The following is a 26,578-nucleotide window of genomic DNA, read 5'->3' as shown; positions in this document are numbered from 1 at the left end:
GATGGGTATAAGAAATAATGTTTTAAAAAATAAAAATAAAATATATATATATATATATATATATATATATATATATATATATATATATATATATATATATATATATTTTTTTTTTATTTTTTTTAAATTCAATGAATTTTAATGTTTCTCAGTGTCAACATTCAGGTGCAAATTATTGTCCATGTTTCCAAAAAGATTCAAATATGTCCTGAGATTTGAATGGAGTTCAATTGTGGGTTTAATTTCCCACTTTTTTTCTCACAGGAAACCGTTTTTAGTTAGAAAAATTTGCCACCTTGTGGGCCCAAAGAGTGAGGAATATTGTGATTTGGCACTCACATTTTTGTGATTGACACATTTCATAAGCACTAGCTCCCTGTATGCTCTCTTGGCGTGAGTCTGGTTCTGAAAGGGTCTGCTGAGTTTCTTAATGGCCACATTTCTGTCCAGAACAGCATCATATCCAGCACTGTGCATATAGAAAGAAAGAGAGAGAGAGAGAGAGAGAGAGAGAGAGAGAGAAAGAGAGAGAGAGAGAGAGACATATTAATGTGTTGAATAAAATATGTTAATGAGAAACATTTGGAAGTATGACATTCAATAATGAAGGTTTTATGCAGAAAAAGAGTTTAGAATGGAATTCATCACATACAGTACAGTATATCTACAACACATAATCTACCTATTGCCCAAATAAAAGTTACCTCTCAAGATACAAAATTTAAAAGTGCATTTTAGTTTTGGAGCAGCAATCAATTTGTGGTGAATCAAACCAATTTGTGCAGCAACTATCTGTGTAATACATTACTGAGGTTAATTTAGCTGAACTACATACTGTAACAATTATAACAGTAAATCACACATATAGAGTCATAAAGATTTACACAGTGCAACCAATGCATTTCCCGAACAAATGACTGTTATGAGTCGGTTCTTTTTAGTGAATCAAAAATACCTCAGCTGAACAAATTCAAAATGTATGTATCCCATCTTAATATGCAAAGATAATTATTAGTAAGTCATGCATAGGGTAATTTCTCTGTGGCACTATAAAAATTCCTATGTTTGTTTTGAGAGACCCGCTTAGAATAAATGCAATACAAATTGCATGTATTTCCAAATATTTATTCCAAAAAATTATAAATCGTTAATTGAATCAAGGAATCCTATCAAGGAATGATAACTGTTAAGATAGTTAAATTCCTTGAGATTCCCATCCCTAGTGTTCTATGTGGTTGTTTACTGGCCCAAGTCAAAAGAGCCCACATCCATTTTCCTGGTATTAAGTCAATAAGAAATAATGCTTGCAATAGTAAGCACCACAAAAAGGCTAATTGTGAGAAAACGAGTCTGACTCAGCTACATATCATTGACATCAGGAAACCATTTACTGATTGGCCAGCATCCATAAAGGGAGGTGGAGTTTAACTCTGCACTCCAGCAATATCAAGAAAATGCGAAACCCCTTATCTCTCTCTCTCTCTCTCTCTCTCTCTCTCTCTCTCTCTCTCTCTCCCTCTCCCTTCACCACACAGGAAAACTGTTTAAGAGCCACAGCCCTTGGCGAGAAAATACAGGATTAGTGAGGACCAATGCACCAATGTGTGCACTTGGCCAGGGGCGGATTTACGATTTCATATTCTGATGCTGCGTGTATTGTTCACCATGTTGCAAAAGGCTGTATTTTATGTGAGCATCGTAGGCAGCATTCGTTATAGTATTGTAATAAGGCACAGTGTCCCCTCAGCACAGTAAATGGTCTGCACTTATACAGCCATTCACCCATTCACAAACACACTCATACACCATGCAAGGCGCTAGCCTGCCATTGGAGCAACTCGGGGTTCAGTGTCTTGCCCAAGGACACTTCGGCATGTGGAGTCGTGCAGACCAGGAATCAAACCGCCAGCCCTGCGATTGGCTGCCAACCCACTCTACCACCTGAGCCACAGCTACCACTTAGCTAGACACTAGAGCAAAAGGGAAAGAAACATTGCCGTTTATCAAGCACTGAAACTTTGCTTGGTGCAGAACAATCTGGAATAAGGTTTAACATTGTAACAGTCACCTCTTTGGAACCAGAACTTGTTCAGAATGTTAAATCTTTGTAACACCTGCGCTAAAAACGATCTAGACGTAGCACATCAAATGAAATAGAACGCAGGTGTCTCGACGTGCGTTTTTGAGATCTGAAGTACTTTTTAACTTGACATGTCTTGTGAGACACCGAAGAAACAGTGAGCAGGTAGGGATGTTCGTCCAGCATGTGTTTACATAGTATAAACAATGAAAATACAGAGCAGAAACGGGCAAAAAGACAAGGTTGGTATGACCAACTCACGTATCTGTGAGTGAGAGCGCATGGGCAATGTCCGGGACCCCACACAATTGCATGGTTTGCGTGGTGGTTAAAACCGCTACTGCGCTTTGCTTTAATCCCAAAGCAAAGCAGAAAATATGGTACCCAGAAGCTCGCTGTGATATTTCACATTAGTGTTCTTCAATAACTGGAGATATTAATTGCATATAAACATTATCATAAATTAAGCCTAAAATGAAATTAGTCACAATTCAATTGCATGAATAAATAGAGTGTCTTCAACCAGCAAGTTTACCTGGAGGCCAAAGGGAAGCTCTAAATTATATGATAATTTGGCAACAAAATCTATTACTGAAACACAATGGGTGGGCTGCATCAAGGATTATGAGAAATTAAAAGCAGACAGCCATGAAGTGCCGGGCCGGCCACCTGGGTATTGTGTGATAGCATGACTGAGAGGTGTCATACTTAGTTTTGGGTGATTCATTGTGTCAGTGATTATGATTAATGTAAATCAATAGTCAAGCTTCAAACTATTTCTAACACTTACAGGGTCCAATTAGGGATATGTATATTATATGAGCCAGCAAACAACAACATAAATTGTATACTATATATATATATATACACGTAGATGATAGAAATGCAGTGGAGATGGGGAGGAGGAGGGATTTTTTGAGTCAGGAAGGCAGCAGCTTATACACCCTTGAAATTACGATTGACAGGATTAGAGGATCAAGATCCTCCCAAACTTATGTTTACAAATGCCTATATATTTTATATATATATATATATATATATATATATATATATATATATATATATATATATATACTGTATATAGATATGCTGTATATATTTGATTCAGGCCCATGTGGATCTTTGATTCACCAATTATTTGGTTATATGAGCAGACAGAGCTGGGGGGTTGGTTGAGCAGCAGATGGCCATAGCAGAGGGGGTGAGGTACAATAAAGGTTTCAGGAGGGGCTGAAAACCCCTAAATGACACACCTTTATACATGCAAGCAGGTATTCGAATGAAAAGATTTTGAGACTAGGCTAAATTAGTGAAAACTCTTGGACCATAGAAATAGACAATAAATCTGTTAAACAATTCAATAATAATCAATGCTTTGATTTTATTAAAATAACATAACAATTTACAGTAAGCAGGCAAGCCACTGTCGAAGCACACATCACAAAAGTTTGTAAAGCACTTATATTTATTTTTTAAATGTGTCCATGGAAACAGCTGCATGCTTCTGAGATTTTTTGGCTAATGGCAGCCATAGAAACCCATTTGTGTGAAAGATGAAGTCATGGCTGTTCTCTCTGGGTAGTTAATGTATTGTAGTATTACTCTTCAAGAGTTCTGGGCAAATGCATCTGTCACAAACTTAAGAGAGCATTTCAACTACTTGAACAGCATATTTCAAAGATGGAAAGACCAGATAAGGGCTCCATAATGACAGACACCATATCACAAAATTCAAAATCCTTTTACACAGCCTTGTGTAATTAACTTGTTACCAAGTGCATCACTGTGTTCAGCCTTTCAACCAGCTGCACACGAGCTTAACTCATAAATGTACAATATACTTGTTTTTGTTCTGATAATTTTCCTTGCACCCATGTGAATAAATAAAAGAGACTTTGTGCCTGTGATTGTACTTGTCATGCACAGACATGTAAATAAAGGCACTTATTGTTATATGTTATATGGGGTTTTTAAGAATTAATACTAGCATACTGCTTACTGTATACTGTGTCCCATGTACTACACTCACCAGCCACATTATTAGGAACACCTGTACAACTACTTATTCATGCTGTCTCGGTCCTGTCTCTCTGTCAGTCTGGGTTTTGGTCTGGCAGGACCATGGCAATATCCGCCCATGTTTGTCTTTGTGTGAGCGCGCTCTGTTTTATTATCTGCCGCATGCTCTTCTGTCTAATGTATTTCATGTCTGGAGTATGGTGTCTGGGTCCTGACTTCCTGTCTACTTCGGTTCCGGTCTGTGTCAGGACACAGACATTCATACTCCCTGTCTTTTCGTTTATTGATGTGGGTGCATCACGCTTGTGTCATCTTGGTTGCATGCACTCTCGTCAATAATATATGTCGATCTTCGTATTGTCTCTTGCGTCCGTGGACACGCGTTGCGCTCAATTTGCGCGCCCGGGTCGTGAGTTGTCCTCACGTTTGTGCTAAGGTTCGGTCACTTCGGTAAGGTGTCAGGTGTGTGTGTGTGTGTGTGTGTGTGTGTGTGTGTGGCCAAACTCTCACACAAGTGTCTTCTATCTTCTTTTTTGTTGATTGGCATGAGTGTATATCACCTCATTGTCTTGGCGATGTGCACTCATGCCAATCGGATGTTTTGCATTCTTGTGAGAACACGCAGCTTTGTTACTGTTTCTGTATCATATATGTTCCTCTTATGTCATACCCGCTGCCTCCTTATTTGCTCATTATTATTTCATTAGTCACATCTGCCTTTATTAACCCACTTGTTTTCTCTCCCTGTTTTAGTCTCCTTATGTGTGCTGTGCAGTGCCTGTTTATCTTTTTTCCTAGTCTGGCCTGATTATCTTTTATTGTGTTCCTGTTGATCCCTATCCCCAACCTGGTTCCTGGTCTAGTCGGTCCTGTTTTCCTCTGCCCCAGTCTGGATTCCCCTGTTTCCCTTATGGGGTTGTTTTTGTTGGTTTCCCCCTAGTGGGAGTTTTATCTTTAGTTTATTGTAAATTAAAGTATTTTGTTTTTTCATCTCTGCGTTTGGGTCCTCATCTCTGCTACAACCCTGATCCATGTGATTATCTAATCAGCCAATCATGTGGCAGCATTGTAATGTATAAAATAATGCATATATGTGTCAGGAGCTTCAGTTAATGTTCACAACATCCATCAGAATACGGAAAAAAATTATCTTGTTGATTTAGACCGTGGCATGATTGTTGGTACCAGATGGGCTAGTTTGAGTATCTATGTAACTGCTGATTTCCTGGGATTTTCATGCACAACAGTCTCTTGAGTGTAAAGAGAATGGGTTCAAAAAACAAGAAAACATCCAGTGGTCAGATGAGAATGGCCAGACTGGTTAGAGGTGACAGAAAGTCTATGATAAATCAGATAACCACTCTGTACAATTGTATTGAGCAGAATAGCATTTCGGAATGCACAACTTGTCGAACCTTGAGGCGGTAGGGCTACAACAGCAGAAGACCATGTTGTGTTCCACTTCTGTCAGCCAAGAACAGAACATTTGTGTACTTCAGCAGAAATCCAGATTTGTCAGACCAGGCAATGTTTTTCCAAATGTCTACTGTCTAGTTTTGGTGATCCTGTGCCCACTGCAGCCTCAATTTCCTGTTCTAAGCTGACAGTAATGGTACCCGGAGGGGTCTTCTGCTGCTGTAGTCTATCAGCCTAAATGTTTGATGTGTTGTAGGTTCAGAAATGCTTTTCTGCATAGCACTGTTGTAATGCGTGTTTATTTGGGTCACCTTCCTGTTAGCTTGAACCAGGCTGGCCATCCTCCTCTGACCTCCGTCATTAGCGTTTTTGCCCACAGAACTGCCGCTCGCTGGAAGTTTGTTGTTTTTTTGCACCATTCTCTTTACACTCTAAAGACTATTGCATGTGAAAATCCCAGGAGATCAGCAGTTACAGATCTACTCAAACCAGCCCGTCTGGAACCAACAATCATGCCACGGACTAAATCAATGATATCACATTTGTTCCTCATTCTGATGGTTGATGTGAACATTAACTGAAGCTCCTGACCCATATCTGCCTGCTTTTATACATTACACTACTGCCACTTGATTGGCTGATTAGATAATCACATACATAAGTAGATGTTCAGGTGTGCCTAATAAAGTAGCCGGTGTGTAAACAGCATGCGGTATGCAATGACAATTCCTAACAGTGGAATGGACATTGTTTTCGCATGACCTCATTGCATTGAATGGTAAAATCTCAGAAATAATAACATGGTTATGTCCAAGCAAATAATAATTCAAGAGGTAATTTTTTTTAATCATATGCATACATAGAATTTGCATACTGTGAACACTATACATAATGCATAGTGCATACTGCAAAAATAGTACAAGTACTATAATAGTATGCCATTTTATACCCTCACTGTGAGGACAGATTGCTTCCTATGCATTTACATGTACTTACACATTCTTGGCACATACTTTCTTACCTGCGATATAGGAAATATTTCTAAAGGCTTGGAATCTCATTTACTGGGAGTGTGCACAGTCAGGGGATTGACGTGAGTGTGTGCGCGTGTGTGTGGCATGATGAATTATTAGTGACCAGACCTTTAACAGCATGACGGCTTGCCAGATGCTCACAGCTCTGACTAGCACTCTGCAGAATGTAGCACTGCGTCATCTAAATATTCAGCATTTAGTTTACAACATGAAGTGGGCATTATATGACGGATTCGTTTAATAAGCCTGCTAAAAAACATCTTAAACCAGCCTAAGATGATTTGATGGTGTTGGCTGTTTTAAACTGGTCTAATCCTAATTAAGCTGGGAGACCAGCTAAAACCAATAAACTAGCTTAGGGTGGTTAAATGTGCTTAGTTTCTTGTTTTTTCACTAAGGAAACACATGTTGTAATATGGCTTGACGTTATTTTGCTCATAAAATAAATGTGGAAAGGGATGGATTTTCACAACATCTCTGAAATTTCAAAATATTACATTTTAATTGTACAAATTACATTGCATTATATAAATAAAATGTTCCACAAACTTTGCAGTTTGGTCTGGTTTTGTTTTAGTAATACAAATATGTTATCTACTTACATTTTATTGCTAATTCAATTATAAAAAATCTACCAGGTAGTTTTATTTTGGTTGGATAGAAGCAAAAAAAAGTGACTATAATGCAACCTTTCTTCAAAGATGCAGTTTAGTATAATAATTTTGGGTGATCAAAATTATCTCATTTTTATTTTTTTTAAAGTTCCACAAATGCTGCAGTTTGGTGTAGTTTGGTTTTCGTAATACAAATATGTTATCTATTAGCATTTTGAGGCTACTTAAATAAAACAAGATACCAGATACTTTGAATTGCCATTGGGTATGAAATGCTATATATAGTTCTATATAAATAAACTTCCCTTGCCTTGCCTTGCATAAAAGTCGCAAAAAAAATAATACAATTTATAAAATAAAATTAAATACAGTATTTGCGACTTCCTCTAAATTTGGTCCAATATTTCTGATAATCCAAACCCTACAGGAAAATCCATCTTAATCTGGTAGTTGTGTCTTGGACCATGGGAGCTAGTCCAAGCTTATCATGAGTTGGCTTCGACCTGGTCCAAGCTGCTCCAAGCTGGACTTGAGCTGGTTCAAGATGATTTGTAGCTGGTCAACCAGCTACCATGTTCCAAAAACCAGCTTGACCACCATGAGCTGAAACCGTGTTTCAAAACAAAGCTACCACCTCAAGTTGGATTTCCCCATTGTAATGCAATGTAACCAATTTGCAACCAAAATGTGCTGTTGTAAACACCATAACGACGTAAAAACATTTTGTGTGTGCTGGTTAAGCTAACAGGCTAAAGCTAACAGACCTTTTCCACATTCTTTATTCATCTGCAGTTTCATCAGACACTGTGGAAGACATGTGACTGCACAGTCCATTTAAACTGTCCTTCTGTTGCCTCTTTCTCTCTATCTATCTCCTTCTCTCTTTCGCTCTCTGGGGGGATGATGTTTGTTAAGCTAATACAGCTGCCATGCTACATCATGTGACTGCTCCTGAGGAGAGGGAGCTAAATTATATCAGGGCTGTCCGTCCAGCAGGCAGCAGGGTTACCGCAGCCAGCAAACCAGCCAGAACACAGCAACAATGCTATTAACAGTCCACTCCTGCTTCCACTGCCTGCTCCGCATATCCGTACCACTGCCTTTGACACTGACGTGCAAGGAAAAAGGAATGGGGGAAGGGAAAAGGTAGGCCCAGTTCGAATGACAGCTAAACCTTGAAACGACAGAGATCTTCAAAGGAGCCCTCATCCAGACTTGCCATAATCTCTTGGGAGAAAGGGTCATAAGAAAAGTGTCAAAAGAGACACGTTTGCATCTGTAGATCTCCTTGGTATATTCATTTGCGAAGATCACATGGTTTGGTTTTGAGAAGCACAATGTTCTTGTGTAATGAGAGCTTGGGAAGATGATTTTGGATCCAAATAAACTGACTAAAACTTATCCTCAAACAAGCTTGTAAAGGGATTAATGGAAAGGAGGAGGCGAGAACTGGCTTGACAATATAAATAATAGTTTCATATGTAACTGAACCAAAAATACAAACACACACACAGGTGTCGGACAGCTGCCCGTAAATATCTCTATCTGTCGCACCGTTGTCTTCAGTCAGCCTTCATCCCTCTCGATGGCTAATTAGCCTGATAAGGGGCCAGGTGTGCGGAATCATGACCCAGCCCACCCTCCACCCTGCCACAAAGGTTTGAACTGAGGTATCCTTCATGATGTAGCACAAATTGTGCGTGATCAGTTACACAATTAAGTTTAATACTTACGGCCAAAATCTACTTCATTTTGACATGAACGCTTAGCTTCTGCGTACAGTCTAACACACAGCCTTTTAAGCCCAAAATATACTTCATTTTGACATGAACACTTAGCTTCTGTGTACAGTCTAACACACAGCCTTTCAAAGTGCACTTCAACTGACTGTACAGGCATACAGAGAAGGTTAGTGCATGCACGCTACGACTGCTTTGAGATATTGGACTATTTCCCTTCAAGAGTTTAGACCCAAGAAAATGTCTTTAAATTCCTTCAGACTCGAGTTATACCAATACATATATCTCCTGACCTCCTCACACACACGCTCTTAACTTCCGCAACCACTGTTGTTGTTTCCAGATTCGTCTCCTGTTGTTTACAGCCGATTACATCTTCTAGTGCTTCTCTGTGATAGCAACGGTTCAACTGTGAGTGGTGCCACCTTGTGGAGCCACTAATTAATGCAAATAATTCCAGGTGCATGCCCATAATACACATTCAGATTATGCACGGTTAAAAAAATATGGCTGCACTTGTTCAGTGCTCGTGCACTCTGCTGATGACGGAATTTGCATTTGCATCGTGTCTGAAGTATACGTTATCAAATTCCTAAACCAAATTGTGCGGTCACATTTAACTTTGCACCGCGAAATTCCACAAGCGAAGAAGGTGTGGGCGGGAAATGGTGTCCTTGTTCATTGTGAATATTCAGTGTATTATATAGTATTCAGCAATAATAATATTGCCTTGGAAAGCACCACTAATAAGAGCCACATATTATCAAGGGCACTCACCACACTATTCCCTGAGCCCCGGAACCAATGGGCTTTAGATTTTGGTACCGCTTGAGAACTGTGAAGGTGGAATCTCCTACTTCCACGCTGTAGAACTGGTTGTCCACTTTGCTTTTGCTCATGTTGTAATGCTGGACAATGTAAGACACATCAACTTGTTTGCCAAACCCCTGTATGGACATAAAGAAAGATTTTATGAGCTGAAACACCAATTGGGACTTTGAGAACAACATAAAACCATCAGCAGTAAGCTGACTCTAATGTTTAGAAAATTCATAAGCATTTCCAAAGCACTTGTAGGTGTTATACAAAAGACAACATTTCATAAAGACATAAAACCTCATTGAACTTAAGATATTTGTGTATTTCTCTTAATATTAAAGTCAATAACTGTCAACACAAGATATGAAAACCCATTTAAAACCAGAAAAAGAAATTGCAGAAATATAATGAATAGCTTTTTGTTGACTGAGTGTCCTTTTGTTATTCTGCAATCTAGGCCGAACCACTTTCAGGCATATTAAACTAAATTAAAACAATTAAATTATATTAGTAATCAGAAATAAGTACAAAGAACAGTTTCCTTTTAAGGGATAGTTCACCCAAAAATTTAAAGTCTCTCATCATTTATTCACCCTCATGCCATCCCAGGTATGTATTCATTTCTTTCATTAGCAGACCACATTTGAAGAAAAATAGAAAAATGTCTTAGCTCAGTAGGTCCTTAAAATGCAAGTGGATGGTGATATGACCTTTGAAGCTCCAAAAAGAACAGACAGTCAGCATAAACATAATTTATATGACTCTACTGATTAAATTAATGTCTTCTAAAGTGAAACAATCACTTATGGTGCAAAAAAGATAAATATTTAAGTACTTTTTAACAATAAATCATCGCTTCTTGTCATCAGCAATATACGCATACACGAGGGGTGGAGTTCACAGTTTCATCTCAAGTTTTTCTCTCGTTGAGACATCAAGGATGAGCACAGAAACACACCATTGTGTGTAAAAATACAGATACATATACAGATCTAAACCAAAACCAACAAAGCTTCTATACAGCATTCCTCCTACTCAGTTGTAAACTGCTTCTCTTCCGAGTGTGTCGCAAGTGCGTACTGTATGTTCTCGCATAAACGTGCCAATGCGATTATGTCACATGCGCATGCTGCTGCTGACCAGAAACTATGATTTACAGTTCAAAAGTACTTAAATATTGATCTTTTTAACACCAAAAGCAATTGATTCACTTTAGAAGTCATACATTTAACCAGTATCGTCATATGGATGACGTTTATGCTGACTGTCTGTTCGTTTTGGAGCTTCAAATGCATATCACATCTACTTGTATTTTAAGGACCTACTGAGCTTAGATATTTTTTCTATATTTCTTCAAATGTGTTCTGCTGATGAAAGAAAGTCATACACACCTGGGGTAGCATGAGCCTGAGTAAATTATTTTCATTTTTGGGTGAACTAACCCTTTAAGAAATTTGAGTAGACAACAAAGGTTTTACAGCAAGATTTTAGAATTTACACAAGAATGTCAAATATTTATGAATTTGACCAATGTGGGTACTGATAAATGAGACAGAAAATTAGTTTGCAGTAAATTACCAAACAAACCCACTGATATTTTAAAACTTCTGTCCAAGTGCATACACAATGTGAAATCAGATATTCAAAGAAAGGATGACAAATATGCCTGGCTTAATACACATCTCTGTCAACTATGTGTTTCAGATCATGCATGTGCAAGATGCACATGCATGGTCTGATTAATGTGTATACATGCTGGACAAATCTGAGTTACAATTGCATTATCTATGTAGATCTGTCAGACCGACTTTGCAAAGATCTGACTTATTTCAGTGAGACTAAAGCGTTGACATTAAAAAGGACGATTTTATGTTTTAGTCTGACTGAAACAAAAAGTGCATGCCAACATACTGAGAGTTTCTCTACAGTATGTTTCAATAAGTTTGTAACATAGAATTCCAATTGTAACCAACAGTGTAACTGAACTATTTTCATTAGCAGAAAAAAAGTTAACACAATAGCTGGCCATACTATGTCTGAAATGCCAGTTATTCGATATTTACTATGTATTTATAGACCTGTTGTATAAAAGCAATATCACCCTCACAATCATGCTGTTGAACTGAATATTAATATCTATGACCAAATCACACCGGTGTTGATGTTCAGTACAACTGCCAGCACAATTAATTCAACTTGAATAATCACAGCTTTGATAGGGATGCAGAGGATATGAAATAATCCTGGTCACTTTCGTAACCTCCATTCCCTGATGGAGGGAACGAGACGTTGTGTCGATGTAGTGACACTAGGGGTCGCTCTTGAGAGCCAGAGACACCTCTGATCTTTGATAAAAGGCCAATGGGAATCGGCGAGTGGTATTTGCATGCCCCTACCCCGGACATACGGCATAAAAGCGGTAAGCACGTCCCCTCCTTTTATACCCGTAGGTCCGGGGGAGGGGGATGCAAATACCACTCGCCAATTCCCATTGGCCTTTTATCAAATATCAGAGGAGTCTCAGGCTCTCAAGAGTGAACCCTAGTGTCACTACATAGACACAACGTTGAGTGAGTGACAGATAGGGAAATGCATATATTCAAACATAAGTACACACATACCTCAACTAGTGAAAATCACAAGTGCAGCTTAGCACAATGAACTAAAATTGTTCACTCAATTTCAACCCAATTAGCGTTGACGATTCCATTTAGAAAGGACACAAAATCTTGGTCCGACTACCCACAATCCTAGTCCAAATGATCTTATCTTTGCTTGATGGAAGATCTTAGATCTTAGACTCTTTGACTCAAAGAGAGAACTCTTTGTTTTGGTGTTCATGCCACTACTAAATGTCAAATAGCGAATACTTCATGGCTAAATTAAGGGAGGAAGCTGTCAACATAATTTCATGAAGCTTAAATTGTTATTAAAGTGAGTGAGAGAGAGAGAGAGAGAGAGAGAGAGAGAGAGCAATATATTTGTGTGCGTGCGTGCATGCGTGTGTGTGTGACTAATAAATACATTGAAAGTCGACCCTCACTGCAGTTCCCCAATATTAAACTGACTGAGCAAATTTGATGCAAATAAGCTAAGATTTGCAGTAATTGTTGCCTTTTATTTACATTACACATGTAATGGAGGACACGAAATGTTTTGGTTTCAGTTACATGGTAACAATTATTAGCTCCGTTCCAAAGCTAATGAGCTGCCTACCTAGACAGCATTTTAAGGTATCATAGGTGTGCTACTAACACAAAGGTTGTTCCAAAGCATAGCTTCTTTTGGCCATTTTCTTTTAGCAATATCATGTATGATTCGAGAAGAAAGATGATTTCTACAGTATATTGAATAATCACTTTTCCATTGTGCTATACAGTATGTGACATTTTGGATTTGGTGACATATAGTAATGAGTGACCTTTTAAAGTAAAATTATATTACATCATGTCAACAAATATGTTGTTCCTGACTCATGTTAAATAAACCAATCTTGAGGCCACGATCTAAGGAAGATGTGCATAAATCTAGATAAACATAAAAATAATAAAAAATGTAAATAAAAAATTATTTAACACATTTAACAAAGCTTTGGACAATGTTTTAAATGTATTTTATTTGATTTGAATCATAAATCTGAATGACTGCAAGGGCTTTTAGTAAATACCTTAATGCATTTTTAAAGTGATCTTAAGATGTTTTTAATGTGTTTTAGGAAACCCGACCTTACCCTGAATGGCTTGGGATGTTGTGAGATATTGATTCTATTAGCTGCACATCTTCCTTAAGGGCCCAGACACACTGTCACTAGATCAGTATTTGTTTCAGACAGTGGCATATAAAGTGGAGAATGTAAGTGAATGAATACTCTACCTTTTAATTTACCTGAATGGAACACACACCTGACAAAAGGCAATCTTCACATCCAGGACTGGAGCACTGCAGTTATAGAAGAAACGTCTGTTCATAAATACCTGAAACACAGAGATAAAATACAAAGAATAAGTTATGATTAAAATATTTGCATTTGTTCCCCCTAGATGCATGACACCCCTATATGTACACACAAACTGTAAATCTTTGGACCTAATATGTAGTGATAATCTGATCTTTCTTAACAAGTTATGATACATTTGAAGATAAAGAAAGCATAATATTTAAGATAAGACTGTAAGAATGATCTCTCTTTCTTTATCTATTGCACTCTCTTTACTGATATTGAGGTGTCAAGATTTTCGCTATGTTCCATAAAGCTCATTTCATCATCCAAGATGTCCACGAGGCAGAGCATATATGCACGAATGTCATGATTTCTCAAGATATTTTTACAGATAATGATCTCCTGTGCTGAATGGGACAGCACTATAGGAACCTGATATAAACAACACATTTTCACACGTCTACCTTTCTCGTCCGTTGTCTTAAACTCCAGCCCTGTGCATATACTGTAACTGTTCTAGGTGCAATGAGAATCTATGTGTATAGGACAGGCATTCCAAGAATAGTCAGTGTCATCTAGGAGTCAAAGACAGTATGATAATTTGTGTTGATTATTTCTTCCGCCTGCTCTGCACTGTTTCCTGGTTTAATTTTGCCCCTAGGGTGGAGGGGGGGTTTGGTAAGCTCTGTGCACCCTGCCTTTTAAAGCTACAAAAGCCCTGTGGTTAAACGTTAAATATTCATTAGTGTTTTCCAGTCTTCATTTAAGCCTACAGTAATAAAAGGATCTATCCAACTGGGCTTAGGGACCCTTCTGGATGCTCTGGCAAAGTAATCAGGACCAAAATATATAAAAGTCACAATAAATCTGACATTATTGGTATCAGCAAGTGGTAGTGTTTTTTATATATATATATATATATATAATATACGTATATATATATATATATACGTATATATATATATATATATATATATATACGTATATATAGTAAATATTACTAAACTGTTATTTATCAATATTACTTTACATTAAAATGTTCTAAATACAGTCTTTGATTTAACTTGGGGTGAATTGTCTTTCCTGTTGGGTATCGGTTATATTTGGCTAAGAGAAGTCAGCCAAATCTTCTGTAATACAGTTTAGCTACCTAAACCAGTGTTTCCCAACCACTGTGCCCACTAGTGTGCCATGAAATATTGTCAGGTGTGCCATGGAAAATGAGTGTGTGTGTGTGTGTGTGTGTGTGTGAGCGTGTATTTATCACTTTGTGGGGACCAAATGTCCCCTTAAGGATAGTAAAACCCTAAATTTTTGACCTTTGGGGACATTTTGTCGGTCCCCATGAGGAAAACAGCTTATAAATCACACTAAATTATGTTTTTTGAAAATGTAAAAATGCAGAAAGTTTTCTTTGAGGGTTAGGTTTAGGGGTTGGGTTAGGTTTAGGGGATAGAATATACAGTTTGTACAGTATAAAAACCATTATTTCTATGGAAAGTCCCCATAAAACATGGAAACATTACATGTGTGTGTGTGTGTGTGTGTGTGTGTGTGTGTGTGTGTGTGTGTGTGTGTGTGTGTGTGTGTGGCAATAAAAGAGGTGAATGAAAAGGAATCTTCATTTGTTTTTATGAGAATGTGGATCTTTCAGATCAATTTGAGGAGAGCCTATGGTTTGCATGTTCCACATTTTATCGTAAGTGTGTCATGGGATTCGCACTGGTCTGGTCTTGGTCTCGCCCTGCCTTGGTCTTGGTCTCGACTGGGTCTCAACCCCTCAAAGACTTAGTCTTGTCTCTGTCTCGATACGCTCTGTTCTTGGTCTTGACTTGGTCTCGGTTTAGGTGGTATTGACTACAACACTGATAAATGGCATTGGCTACTTAAAAACAATGTCACTTCCGTATAGTGTCTGAGTCAGTTCCAAATTATTTTCCAAAATTCCAATATTGAAAAATTCCTCATAGTGCAAGACCAATATACCATCAAGGCTAATTAGTCAGTCAATAATTGGCCATTTTTGGATTATTGGCATTGGCTAATTAAAAAAAAAAAGTGGTACTTCTGCCTTAAGTATGACTCAGTTCCAAAATCTCCCATAGAGGTTAAAATAAAAATAGAAATTTTCACCAATTGTTATTGGCCAAAATTGTAATATTTAAACATTCCTTGTAGTGCAAAACCAATATACCTTCAAGGCTTATTAGTCAGACTATATTTGCCCATTTTAAGATTATTGGCATTGGCGAATTTATAAAATGGCAGTTCTGCCTTGTGTCTGACACAAAGAGACCTGCACTGCACTGAGGCTAAAGCAGTCTGATCTAAGACAAATAGCATTATAGGATATATTGTAGCTTTATTAAATGCTTCATATTGACTGAAATGAATCGTTTGTTGGATCCAGTGAAGAAAGAACGAGAGGGATGCTTAAAATTACCTTCGAAATAGCTCCAGGTAATTTGTGGGTATTGCTGCCTAAAAAAAAGACGAGTGGTGTTAAGCAGGGAGTTCCACTTCCGTTACATTCACCTCACAATGAGAAGCGTATGCTGTTGTATAAATGGCACATTTCAGCGGCTTTCTCCCCCTCTGCGCGATTGATTCAGAGTACGCCCCTGGGAGCTTTGACAGATGAAAGAGTATATATTCTTGCTGAAAAGAGTATATTTCCTTCTAAAAGAGTGCGCACTGATGTCTTTTTAAAGATGCCTTTCCTTCTGTGTGTAGTTCCTGGATGCGTTCGCTATCTCTCCACCTCTGATGGCCACGAGCACTGTCTCACATATCTGGACCATAGTCACACTGAGGCAGCCTCTGTGACCATGTCAATGATGATTGTTTCCTGGGTTCGGAGCGCCGCTCATGGCTGCACCGTTCCCCGGTCCATTCTTCCCAAAGGTGCACGAAGAACTCACTAAGTCGTAGCGGGCACCTTTTACTTCCCGGACCTGAATTCTGAGTTTGTCTGCTCTCACTACCCTCGATGCTGGGGTGGCCAGAGGGTATACGGAGATTCCTCAGGTGAATAAGGTGGTTGTGGTGCACTTGTACCCGCAAAATGCCGCCACCTGGTGGAATCGCCTGAGACTCCAATCATGGTTAACTGTGGTAACCCCTTGTGATGTATTTTCCGTGGTACGGTTTCCCTTTTGGTAAATCTGTGTCTCCCTTGGGCAGAGCTCCCTCTGCCACCGGTTGTCATGTTTGTAGAGCCGGGAAGGACCTACCACGGCACCTCTTCCACCTACGGCTGGTAAGCCCATTTGACGTATTTGCCACATGTTAATCTCTCTTTCAGGCAGAATGTGGTCTCTGCGGTGTCTTTCCCTCCTGGGGAAGAACACCTTACCCGATGCAAATACATTTGGAATACTACATCGGAACAACGTCAAGTGAGTGTCAGATAGAGAACTGTTGTAACCTCCGTTCCCTGATGGAGGGAACGAGATGTTGTGTCCCTCATGCCAGAACGCTGTACTACCCGCTGAAATTGCTGGGACCCTGTCTCGGCTCCTTAGTGCAAAACCTGAATGAGTGTTTGCGAGCCAGCTCCTTTTATACCCGTATGTCCGGGGGATTGGCATGCAAATTCCACTCAACAATTCCCATTGGCCTTTTCTCAAAAAGATCAGAGGTGTTTGGGGCTCCCAAGAGCGACTCCTAGTCGGTAGTGTCACTACATCGACACGACGTCTCATTCCCTCCATCAGGGAATGGAGGTTACAACAGTAACCAAGACGATTTAAAAGCAGCAATGAGTTTGCCACATTTATACAAAGCAATATGAAGCACACTTTTTATAGTGATGCTGAAAATATTGAAAGATTCTCGAGAGTGAGAACAGTTCTGTGTCTAGAACTTAACTAGAACTATACATTAATAATTGCACACAAACTCTGTCTAATCATTTGTTTTGATAGTTGTGTCCTCATTTGTTGCTTATAGGTTCCATCTTGTCAGAATGAAAGATTCAAATGTTCTGACAGTCTGTTACCATGGTGACAAGCTTCACCAATACAGAACATAAATGAATTGTCTCAAAACTAGTTCTCAAAACAGAACTGATCTCTGGAGACTTATTTCATAAAGAACAACAACATTTTCATGTTTGGTGGAACTACTGCTTTTGCATACATTATTTACATGATCAACTTGAAATTAGACATCATCAATTGCTTTTATCAACTGGAATAATCATTGTCATATACACACTGTAACTCTGTAATTGCATGGCCACTTATGCATGGCGAAATTTTGTGGGACAAAGAAGGCTTGGACAGATGTTGAGCGCGTACGAATTGCCAAGCAGCCTCTATTGTACTCTGTGAGAGTGATGTTAAAAAGAAACTCACCACTAAAATTGTATCCTTGTCCATTGTGAATATTCAGTGAAGCTGTGTTCATTTAAGCACCGACCACACAGAGGACACAAACCAAGCAACTTCCTATTGATCAACGTTTGGTCATTTTTGCGAATTCGCATGTCAAACTTCACCAACCTTTAACTGCACTCAAAAACTAAGAGGGGAAGTTCTTCACCACTGGAAGTCCATCGCACAAAATTCACGATTGCGCAAATTCCCATTGAAATGACTGTATTTCACCCATTGAAATTTGCAGTGTGAAGATAAATGGGCCACGCCTTTCGACAGTAAATATTTGACAGCTTGGTTAAGCCATGTAGAAATATTATCTATAAGGTGGAGGGCACAGCAAGGTCTGGGACAACAGGCCTGATGAATGAGTACAATAACAGATCAGGAACCTTGATAAAGGAGTGATGAAGTACTGCGAGCAAATACGACATTAACAGACAACAGGACGCAAGGGAAGGGCAGGAACTATGGCTTCCGGATTCTCCTTAAAGGGCATAGTAAGTGGAATAAAACTGATGCCTAGAGATAAAAGACAGAACCAGAGTGATGTAGAAAAACCCTTTCTATAGGGTAAACATCCAATACTCATGGTAAATAATAAAAAAAATATATTTTTTTTTGGGTGAACAGTTTCTTTAAGAGCTCTAAAAATAAATAAAAAAACTGACACCCCTGAAACATCTACTATAATATAATTAAATATTAATATGAATATTATATGTTATTTGTGGGACTAAATTATATTTTGTCAGAATACATGTCTAATTGTGAATGGCCATCAATACAGAAAGATTTAAAAAAAAAAATGTTCAGCAATATGGTGTATTTATGGCTACCATATTACAATACCATATCTATCATCAGTAGCTAACTATCGAAGCTAACCAAGCAAATCTTGGCATTGACCCTACTGGTATTGACTCACCAAGGGTGAACATATTTATTAAAGAAAGATTTTCAGACCTGTCAACACAGTAATGTGAATGTATGTGTGCAGCTAATATGTCAATCTCCTTTAAAAATGTGGTGCGTGCCAGAGGCTAATTTTGTAAAGTGTTTGGACTGCAGGAAACATTGTGTAAGGCAGACATATTGAGCTGAACAGACAGGTTTCTTCACAGCTACAATGAATCATAACCCTTGAGACCCCGACAGATGGAGAATGTACATCACCACAATGCACCACCCATCTCTCTATCTTTTCTCTTCATCTCAGTTTCATGTACAGAGAACATTCTGATTAATTAGTCTATTGTGTCTGCCGCACTGCGCTAATTAACACTGATGATTTGTCTGGGGGTTCAAATGATAAAGTGCCCTGCGAATATGGAGGAGAGCATTTGGACTAGCATCTCCAGAGTTAGCATGCATTACCATCCCCAGTGTTAGCATCTTTACATTCACCAGGATAATATTCTGTGTGTTCATTGACTTAAATTTTCTGAAATTTTAAGATTAAAAGGAGAATTTTAGCAAGGGGAAATAAGAAGTTAGTTTGATCACACTTTTGAATGCTACAATGTTCCCCTTCTGTCGCTCTCTCCACGTTGTGTCAGAGAAGCGACACTAGGGGTCTCTCTTGAGCGCCGATATTCACCTCTGAACTATGAAAAAAGGCCAATGAGAGTTGGCAACCAGTATTTGCATGTCCGCACTCGGACATACGGGTATTTAAGCGGCGCAAATACGGGAGTTCATTCAGAAAATTTCTTCGAGCCGATGGTCGGTGTCTGCAACTGCTGCATACTACACACCGAGTTCCTGTCATCCCTCTGCTGCATAACTGTTGGATTCCACGGCGCACAACAGCGGCTTTCTCCTGTTTGCACGACTGTGCATTCCTGCCCCTGGGCGCATCGACAGTGCAGAATTAAAAAGCTCTCACGAGTTTTTTTCACAAAAGAGTGACTTTTATTAAAAGAGTAAATTTCACTAAAAGAGCAAAACACAGCGGCGTTGAACGTCCTTTTAAGGATGCGTCTTTATAAAGATGCCCTTCCGCCCCTGTGTTGTTCCTGGATGCGGTAGAGTGCTTTCCGCTTCAGACGGCCACAGGCGTTGTCTCGTGTGTCTGGGTAGCGATCACACCGAGGCTGCGTTTGTGGATGGTTCATGTTCTCACTGTGAGAACATGACCATGGCAACGTTGCGGTCGCGGCTTGCTTACAACCGTGAGCAAGCCACTCCAGCCGCCCCCCGTGTTGCTCCTTCTTCTCACGGGATTGAAGACGATGCGGCTGGCGATGGAGGCGATTTGGGGATGGCAGCGGGTGCAGCTCCGCCGGGTACGCCCCCTCGGACCAGCACGCTCGTTGATTCCCGTCCGTGCTCGAGGTGCCGGCGACTGGCCTCACAGCCAGTCAGCCAACCCTCTTAATATGGAAGCCGATGAGCTCGCCGCGGCATCGGAGGGCGCGGCATCTGATGCAGAGGACTCCCCTGGGCTGCTGCCTTTGGGCTTGCACGCCCAGGCTGAGGCTGACGCACAGATGTCCGACATGCTTTCCCGGGCAGCCAACAGCGTGGGCTTGGATTGGAACCCTCCATCCTCCCCACAGCCATCATGGCTGGATGTGGTTTCCGCTCACAGCCTCGCCCCCCCCGGTTCCATTTTTCCCGGAAGTGCATGACGAGCTGACGTCTTCGTGGAGAGCACCCCTCTCCACTCGTCACACCGCCACAGGCTTGTCCGCCCTCGCCACCCTCGACGGCGGAGCGCGCCACGGGTACGCGGCGATTCCCTAGGTGGATAGGGCTGTTGCGATCCATCTATGCCCTGGTACCCCTACCACCTGGCGAGGTCGCCCCGTACTCCCTTCCCGGACCTGTAGAGCAACCTCCTCGCTGACAGCGAAGGCCTACAGCGCAACCGGATGCGCCGCTTCTGCCCTGCATGCCATGGCTCTCCTGCAGGTCCACCAAGCCAAGGCACTTCGCAACATGCACGGGGGTGGCCCTGATCCCGACACGCTGCAGGAACTGCGCTCAGCGACCAACCTCGCCCTGAGAGCGACGAAGGTCACAGCGCAAGCGCTCGGGCAGGCGATGGCCACGCTAGTGGTCCAGGAACGTCAACTGTGGCTGAACATGGTCGAGATGCGTGAAGCCGACAAGACTCGCTTCCTCAACGCCCCTGTCTCCAGTTCGGCCTCTTCGGCGACACCGTCGAGGACTTTGCCCAGCAGTTCTCCACGGTAAAGAAGCAGACGGAGGCCATCTCTCACATCATGCCTCGCCGCAAGCCTGCCGCCACGGCCCATGCCGAGGGCATCCTCCCGTGGCCAGAAGACAAGCTCCTGCTCCGCCTCAACCCGGGCCCAGCTCTCAGCCCCAGCGTCGAGCAAACCGCGGGAAGTGCATGCCCCCTGTCTCACGGACCCCCTCGAGGACCCGGAAGGCTCCCAGGCGCTCCTGAGACAATGCACCCAAGAAGTTAGCTCCGGAGGTGGTAAGACCGCTCCATCCCCCGGTGGAGGGCCGGGAGGAGAATCCTTTGTTTTTTCATTTGCCGCACCCCTTAACGGGGGCTGCGGAACCAAAATTCTCAATAAAAGAGCTATTTCCTTTGTCTCTGGGGCATATGGCCCGCAAGTGCCATTCTCACGGCACTCTGCTTTCAGGCCCCAACAGTCCCGGCTCCATGGACGCGGTGTCCCCGCCTTCAGCCCCATGACTGTTCCCCGGCCGGCCGGTTCAGAGGAGTCCAGAGGACGCAAGCATCAGACCTCCTCCTCAGTCAAGAACCCGCCCCCTGCCGGGTGCGCGGAGCAAGGTAAGTGCTTTGAGTTTATTCTCAGCACCAGAGCCTCGGGACGCCACGTTGCCTCCTAACGCCACGTTACCTGTTCCGCACCGCTGCGAAGCCCCGCCGGGTACATCCAAAAAACCCATCCCTTTGGTGCCCCTGGCACGGAGTTTAGAAGCGTGGCTTTCACTGCCCAACCCGTCATGCTGGCTGCACCGGACCATTCGACTCGGTTACGCAATTCAGTTTGCCAGGTCTCTGCCCCCCTTCGTGGGCGTACATTTTTCCGCAGTACACGGCCAACATGCCCATTCCCTGCGTGAAGAAATCGCCTCCCTTCTATTAAAGGACGCGATAGAGCCTGTCCCTCCAACCTAAACGAAGAAGGGTTTCTACAGCCCTTACTTTGTTGTACCCAAGAAAGGCGGCGGCTTACGACCGATCTTGGACCTGCGAGTTTTCAATCGGACCTTGTCCAAACTCCCGTTCAAAATGCTCACCCAGAAACAAATTCTATCTGGCGTCCGGCATCTAGATTGGTTCGCAGCGGTAGACCTGAAGGACGCGTACTTCCACGTCTCAATTTGCCCTTGACATCGACCCTTCCTACGGTTCGCGTTCGACGGCCAGGCGTATCAGTACAAAGTCCTCCCCTTCGGCCTGTCTCTGTCCCCTCGCGTCTTCACGAAAGTTGCAGAGGCAGCTCTTGCCCCGCTCCGAGTAGCCGGCATACACATACTCAATTACCTCGACGACTGGCTCATACTGGCTCACTCTCGAGAGTTACTATGCGCACACAGAGACCAGGTGCTCAGGCACCTCAGTCGTTTGGGGCTTCAGGTCAACTGGGAAAAGAGCAAGCTCTCCCCGGTCCAGAGCATCTCTTTTCTCGGTCTGGAGTTAGACTCAGTCTCAATGACAGCACGTCTCTCCAACGAGCGTGCTCAGTCAGTGCTGAAATGCCTCGCTTCCTTCAAGCCAGGTGCCGTGGTCCCGCTAAAACGTTTCCAACAGCTCCTGGGGCATATGGCATCCTCCACGGGGCCGCGCCGCTGGGGTTGATGCATATGAGACCACTTCAGCACTGGCTCCGGACTCGAGTCCCGAGACGAGCATGGCGCCGCGGCACGCACAACGTAAAAGTTACCTCTGCCTGCCGCCAGACCTTCAAACCCTGGACAGACCTTTGCTTTCTAAGGGCTGGAGTACCCTTGCAGCAGGTGTCCCGACGCATTCTGGTCACGACCGACGCCTCCAAATTGGGTTGGGGCGCCGTGTGCAACGGGCGTGGAGCCGCAGGCCGGTGGAACCGAGGCCCGCTGCGCTGGCACATCAACTGCCTAGAGCTGCTGGCTGTTTTTCTGGCCCTGCAGAAGTTTCTTCCATTAATTCGGCACAAACACGTCTTAGTCAGGACAGACAGCACCACGGTCGTAGCCTACATAAACCGCCAAGGCGGAGCACGCCCTCCACATGTCACAGCTCGCCTGCCGTCTCCTCCTATGGTGTCAGCAGCGACTGGAGTCACTGTGCGCCACTCACATCCCCGGCAACCTCAATGTGATGGCGGACGCGCTGTCAAGACAAAGCTTGCCCGGCGAAGAGTGGAGACTCCACCCCCAGTCGGTCCAGCTGATTTGGGACCGGTTCGGCAAGGCCCAGGTAGACCTGTTTGCCTCCCAAGAAATCTCCCACTGCCCGCTCTGGTATGCCCGGACAGAGGCTCCCCTCGGGGCAGATGCGCAAGTACGCATTTCCCCCAGTGAGCCTTCTTGCACAGGTGCTATGCAAGGTCAGGGAGGACGAGGAGCAAGTCATTCTGGTAGCCCCCTACTGGCCTACCCGGACTTGGTTTTCGGACCTCACACTCCTCACGACAGCCCCTCCCTGGCGAATTCCCCTGAGGAAGGACCTTCTTTCTCAGGGACGGGGCACGCTCTGGCACCTGCACCCAGACCTCTGGAACCTCCACGTCTGGCCCCTGGACGGGATGCGGAAGATCTAGCCGGTCTACCATCTGCCGTCGTAGATGTAATCAATCAAGCCAGAGCCCCCTCTACCAGGCATCTTTATGCCCTAAAGTGGCGTCTGTTCACGGACTGGTGTTCTTCCCAAGCCGAAGACCCACAGAAGTGCGCAGTTAGGTCAGTGCTCGTGTTTCTTCAGGAGAGGCTGGAGAGGAGGCTGTCCCCCTCCACCCTCAAGGTGTATGTCGCCGCTATAGCGGCCCACCACAACACAACTTAATCGTCAGGTTCCTAAAAGGTGCCCGGAGGATAGCTCCCTCCCGGCCTAACCTGTTCCCCTCTTGGGATCTCTCGGTCGTCCTTACGGGACTCCAGAGACCCCCCTTCGAGCCGCTTGACTCAGTTGGACTTAGGGCCCTCTCTCTCAAGACCGCCCTGCTGATCGCGCTCGCTTCCATCAAGAGGGTCGGGGACCTGCATGCGTTCTCTGTTAGCGACGCTTGCCTGGAGTTCGGTCCAGCAGACACTTTCGTGATCCTAAGACCGCTGACCGGGCTATGTGCCCAAGGTTCCTACCACACCCTTCAGGGATCAGGTAGTGAACCTGCAAGCGCTGCCCCGGAGGAGGCAGATCCAGCCCTTTCACTGCTGTGTCCAGTACGTGCCTTACGTATCTACCTGGACCGCACACAGAGCACTAGACGCTCTGAGCAGCTCTTCGTCTGCTTTGGGGACAGCAGAAAGGGAATGCTGTCTCCAAGCAGAGACTCGCCCACTGGGTTGTCGACGCCATTTCCCTGGCTTATCACTCCCAGGCCGTGCCCCCCTTTGCGGGTCCGAGCCCACTCCACCAGGAGTGTTAGCGTCCTCATGGGCACTGGCTAGGGGCACTGCCCTAGCAGACATTTGTAGAGCAGCGGCTGGGCAACACCTAACACTTTCGCGAGATTCTACAATCTCCGAGTTGAGTCAGTATTGTCCCTGTTCTCTCAGGTACCGAGCCTGTAGAACTCGGTGGCACGCCCACGATCTGACCAGGTGAATCGCTTGCATCTAGCTCTTCCCCTAACCAGGGGAAACAGTGCGCCTTCATTCCCAGGAGATCTCAGGTTTGGGACACTGGTTGATTCCTCCCTAGCCCTCGTGGGTCACAGTTCAGCGGAGGAACTCGCCGACCCAAGCCACTGTGGGTACCGCAAGCTACCCTGCACTGGTATAGGTGCTCCACAGGTAAGGCCTCCTTCGGACTCCCCCTGTGTGTAACGCCACGGTTCTGTCCCCTCTGGCGAGTGGACTCCCGTGCTTCCCTTAGGCAGCCACGTTCCCAGGTTGGCAGCCAGCACCTTGTTCCCCCCTCCAGGGTAACGATAAGGAATCCTGATGGCTTAAATGGGGCATTGGGGAAGGGTACGTGCGGCCTGATACAGTTGGTCGTCCTGCACGTAAGAATACCTGCTTGCTCCTGTATCAGCAGTTCACGTACACGGCTCAGCGCGTGGTGCTTTTATAAGTGGACCCCTAGTGTCGCTTCTCTGACACAACGTGGAGAGAGCGACAGAAGGGGAACGTCTAGGTTACGTATGTAACCTCCGTTCCCCGATGGAGGGAACGAGACGTTGTGTCTCCCCTGCCACGTCGCTGAGCCGAGCCACTGTTGTGGCCGGACCATTTCCGGCTCCTCAGAAAAATCCTGAATGAACTCCCGTATTTGCGCCGCTTAAATACCCGTATGTCCGGGGCGGACATGCAAATACTGGTTGCCAACTCTCATTGGCCTTTTTTCATAGTTCAGAGGTGAATATCGGCGCTCAAGAGAGACCCCTAGTGTCGCTTCTCTGACACAACGTCTCGTTCCCTCCATCGGGGAACGGAGGTTACATACGTAACCTAGACGTTCTCTAGTATCTGCTCTCTCCACCCGGCCTTTATAATAATTTACCATAGCTCTAGCATAGCAAACATAGTTTAATGCTACTATTGGAGATAATCAAAACAAATCATGATTTGCTCCTGATTACCATGGTAATATCAAACATAAACTATTAGCTAATTTGCATAATCTCTGGTTATATGCACAATGCACAAATAAAAAAGAAACAAAAAAGCAAAAATAGTCAAATAAACAGCTAATAAATCTAATTTTGCAGTCCCTCAATATGAACCTCTGCTTTTGAATTAGAACCAACCCTTCAACCTCCTATAATAAGACATGTTGAAGACCCTTTGGGAATTTGAAATGATTATTACACAAAAAGACATCTCCTGGGCCAGAGCGTCATGCCGGCACCAATGTATCTGGAGAGGAAATATATTTGGCTTTGGCCTAATGGTACTCCCCTCTGTGAGCAAGCATTTTTTTAATTATTTTTTTAGCACTATCAAACTGAGACCAAACAGAACTCTCAATAGTATCAGAAACGCAGAATGTCAGCTCTCCCCATTACAAATCGCCTGATATCTTCATTGGTTGAATCAATGTTCTAGCAGAAGCCTGTGTTATTAAGGCTGGGCCCCAATTTGCATAGGCTGCTTACAATAAGCTAAACACTAAAAGTATGTACTTTACTGGTGATGGGAAAGCAAACTTCTGAGTATTTAGTAAGGCAGCATGCCAATATTAGGACATACTACCCCATCATAAAATGCATTTTACCACAGATGCCCTTGTCACGTACTTTTTGTGTTTGCATGTGTTGACCTTTTAGGTGCACACTTTAATAAATTGCTGTTTTTATAGCTTTAGCCTTGCATTCGTCGCCAACTGAAATAATTTAAACCGCACTGTCATAAACACATAATCCGTTGCACAAGGGATTGTAGACA

General features: G+C 43.0%; 1 protein-coding gene across 9 annotated transcripts in view; it reads right to left on the bottom strand.

Annotated features, from left to right (window-relative positions):
• The window catches only part of LOC127627527 (mitogen-activated protein kinase 10), an 88,728-nt gene that overhangs the window by 43,498 nt on the left and 18,652 nt on the right, over positions 1–26,578 (bottom strand). For 7 of the 9 annotated variants that reach the window (XM_052103950.1, XM_052103952.1, XM_052103951.1 and 4 more), the window contains exons 2-4: positions 13,624–13,695; positions 9,680–9,849; positions 340–469 (exon numbers count right to left, since the gene is read on the bottom strand). In XM_052103950.1, the coding sequence (XP_051959910.1) occupies positions 340–469; positions 9,680–9,849; positions 13,624–13,695 (372 nt within the window). Of the gene's footprint in view, positions 1–339; positions 470–9,679; positions 9,850–13,594; positions 13,696–26,578 lie in introns of all 9 variants that reach the window. The other 2 variants (XM_052103954.1, XM_052103955.1) reach the window with 2 other exon arrangements.

The sequence above is a fragment of the Xyrauchen texanus genome, chromosome 34 (genome assembly GCF_025860055.1).
Source record: "Xyrauchen texanus isolate HMW12.3.18 chromosome 34, RBS_HiC_50CHRs, whole genome shotgun sequence".
In the NCBI taxonomy this organism is placed as follows: domain Eukaryota; kingdom Metazoa; phylum Chordata; class Actinopteri; order Cypriniformes; family Catostomidae; genus Xyrauchen; species Xyrauchen texanus.
Note: the sequence above shows the minus strand (reverse complement) of the source record. Positions and strands in the feature narration are given on the sequence as shown.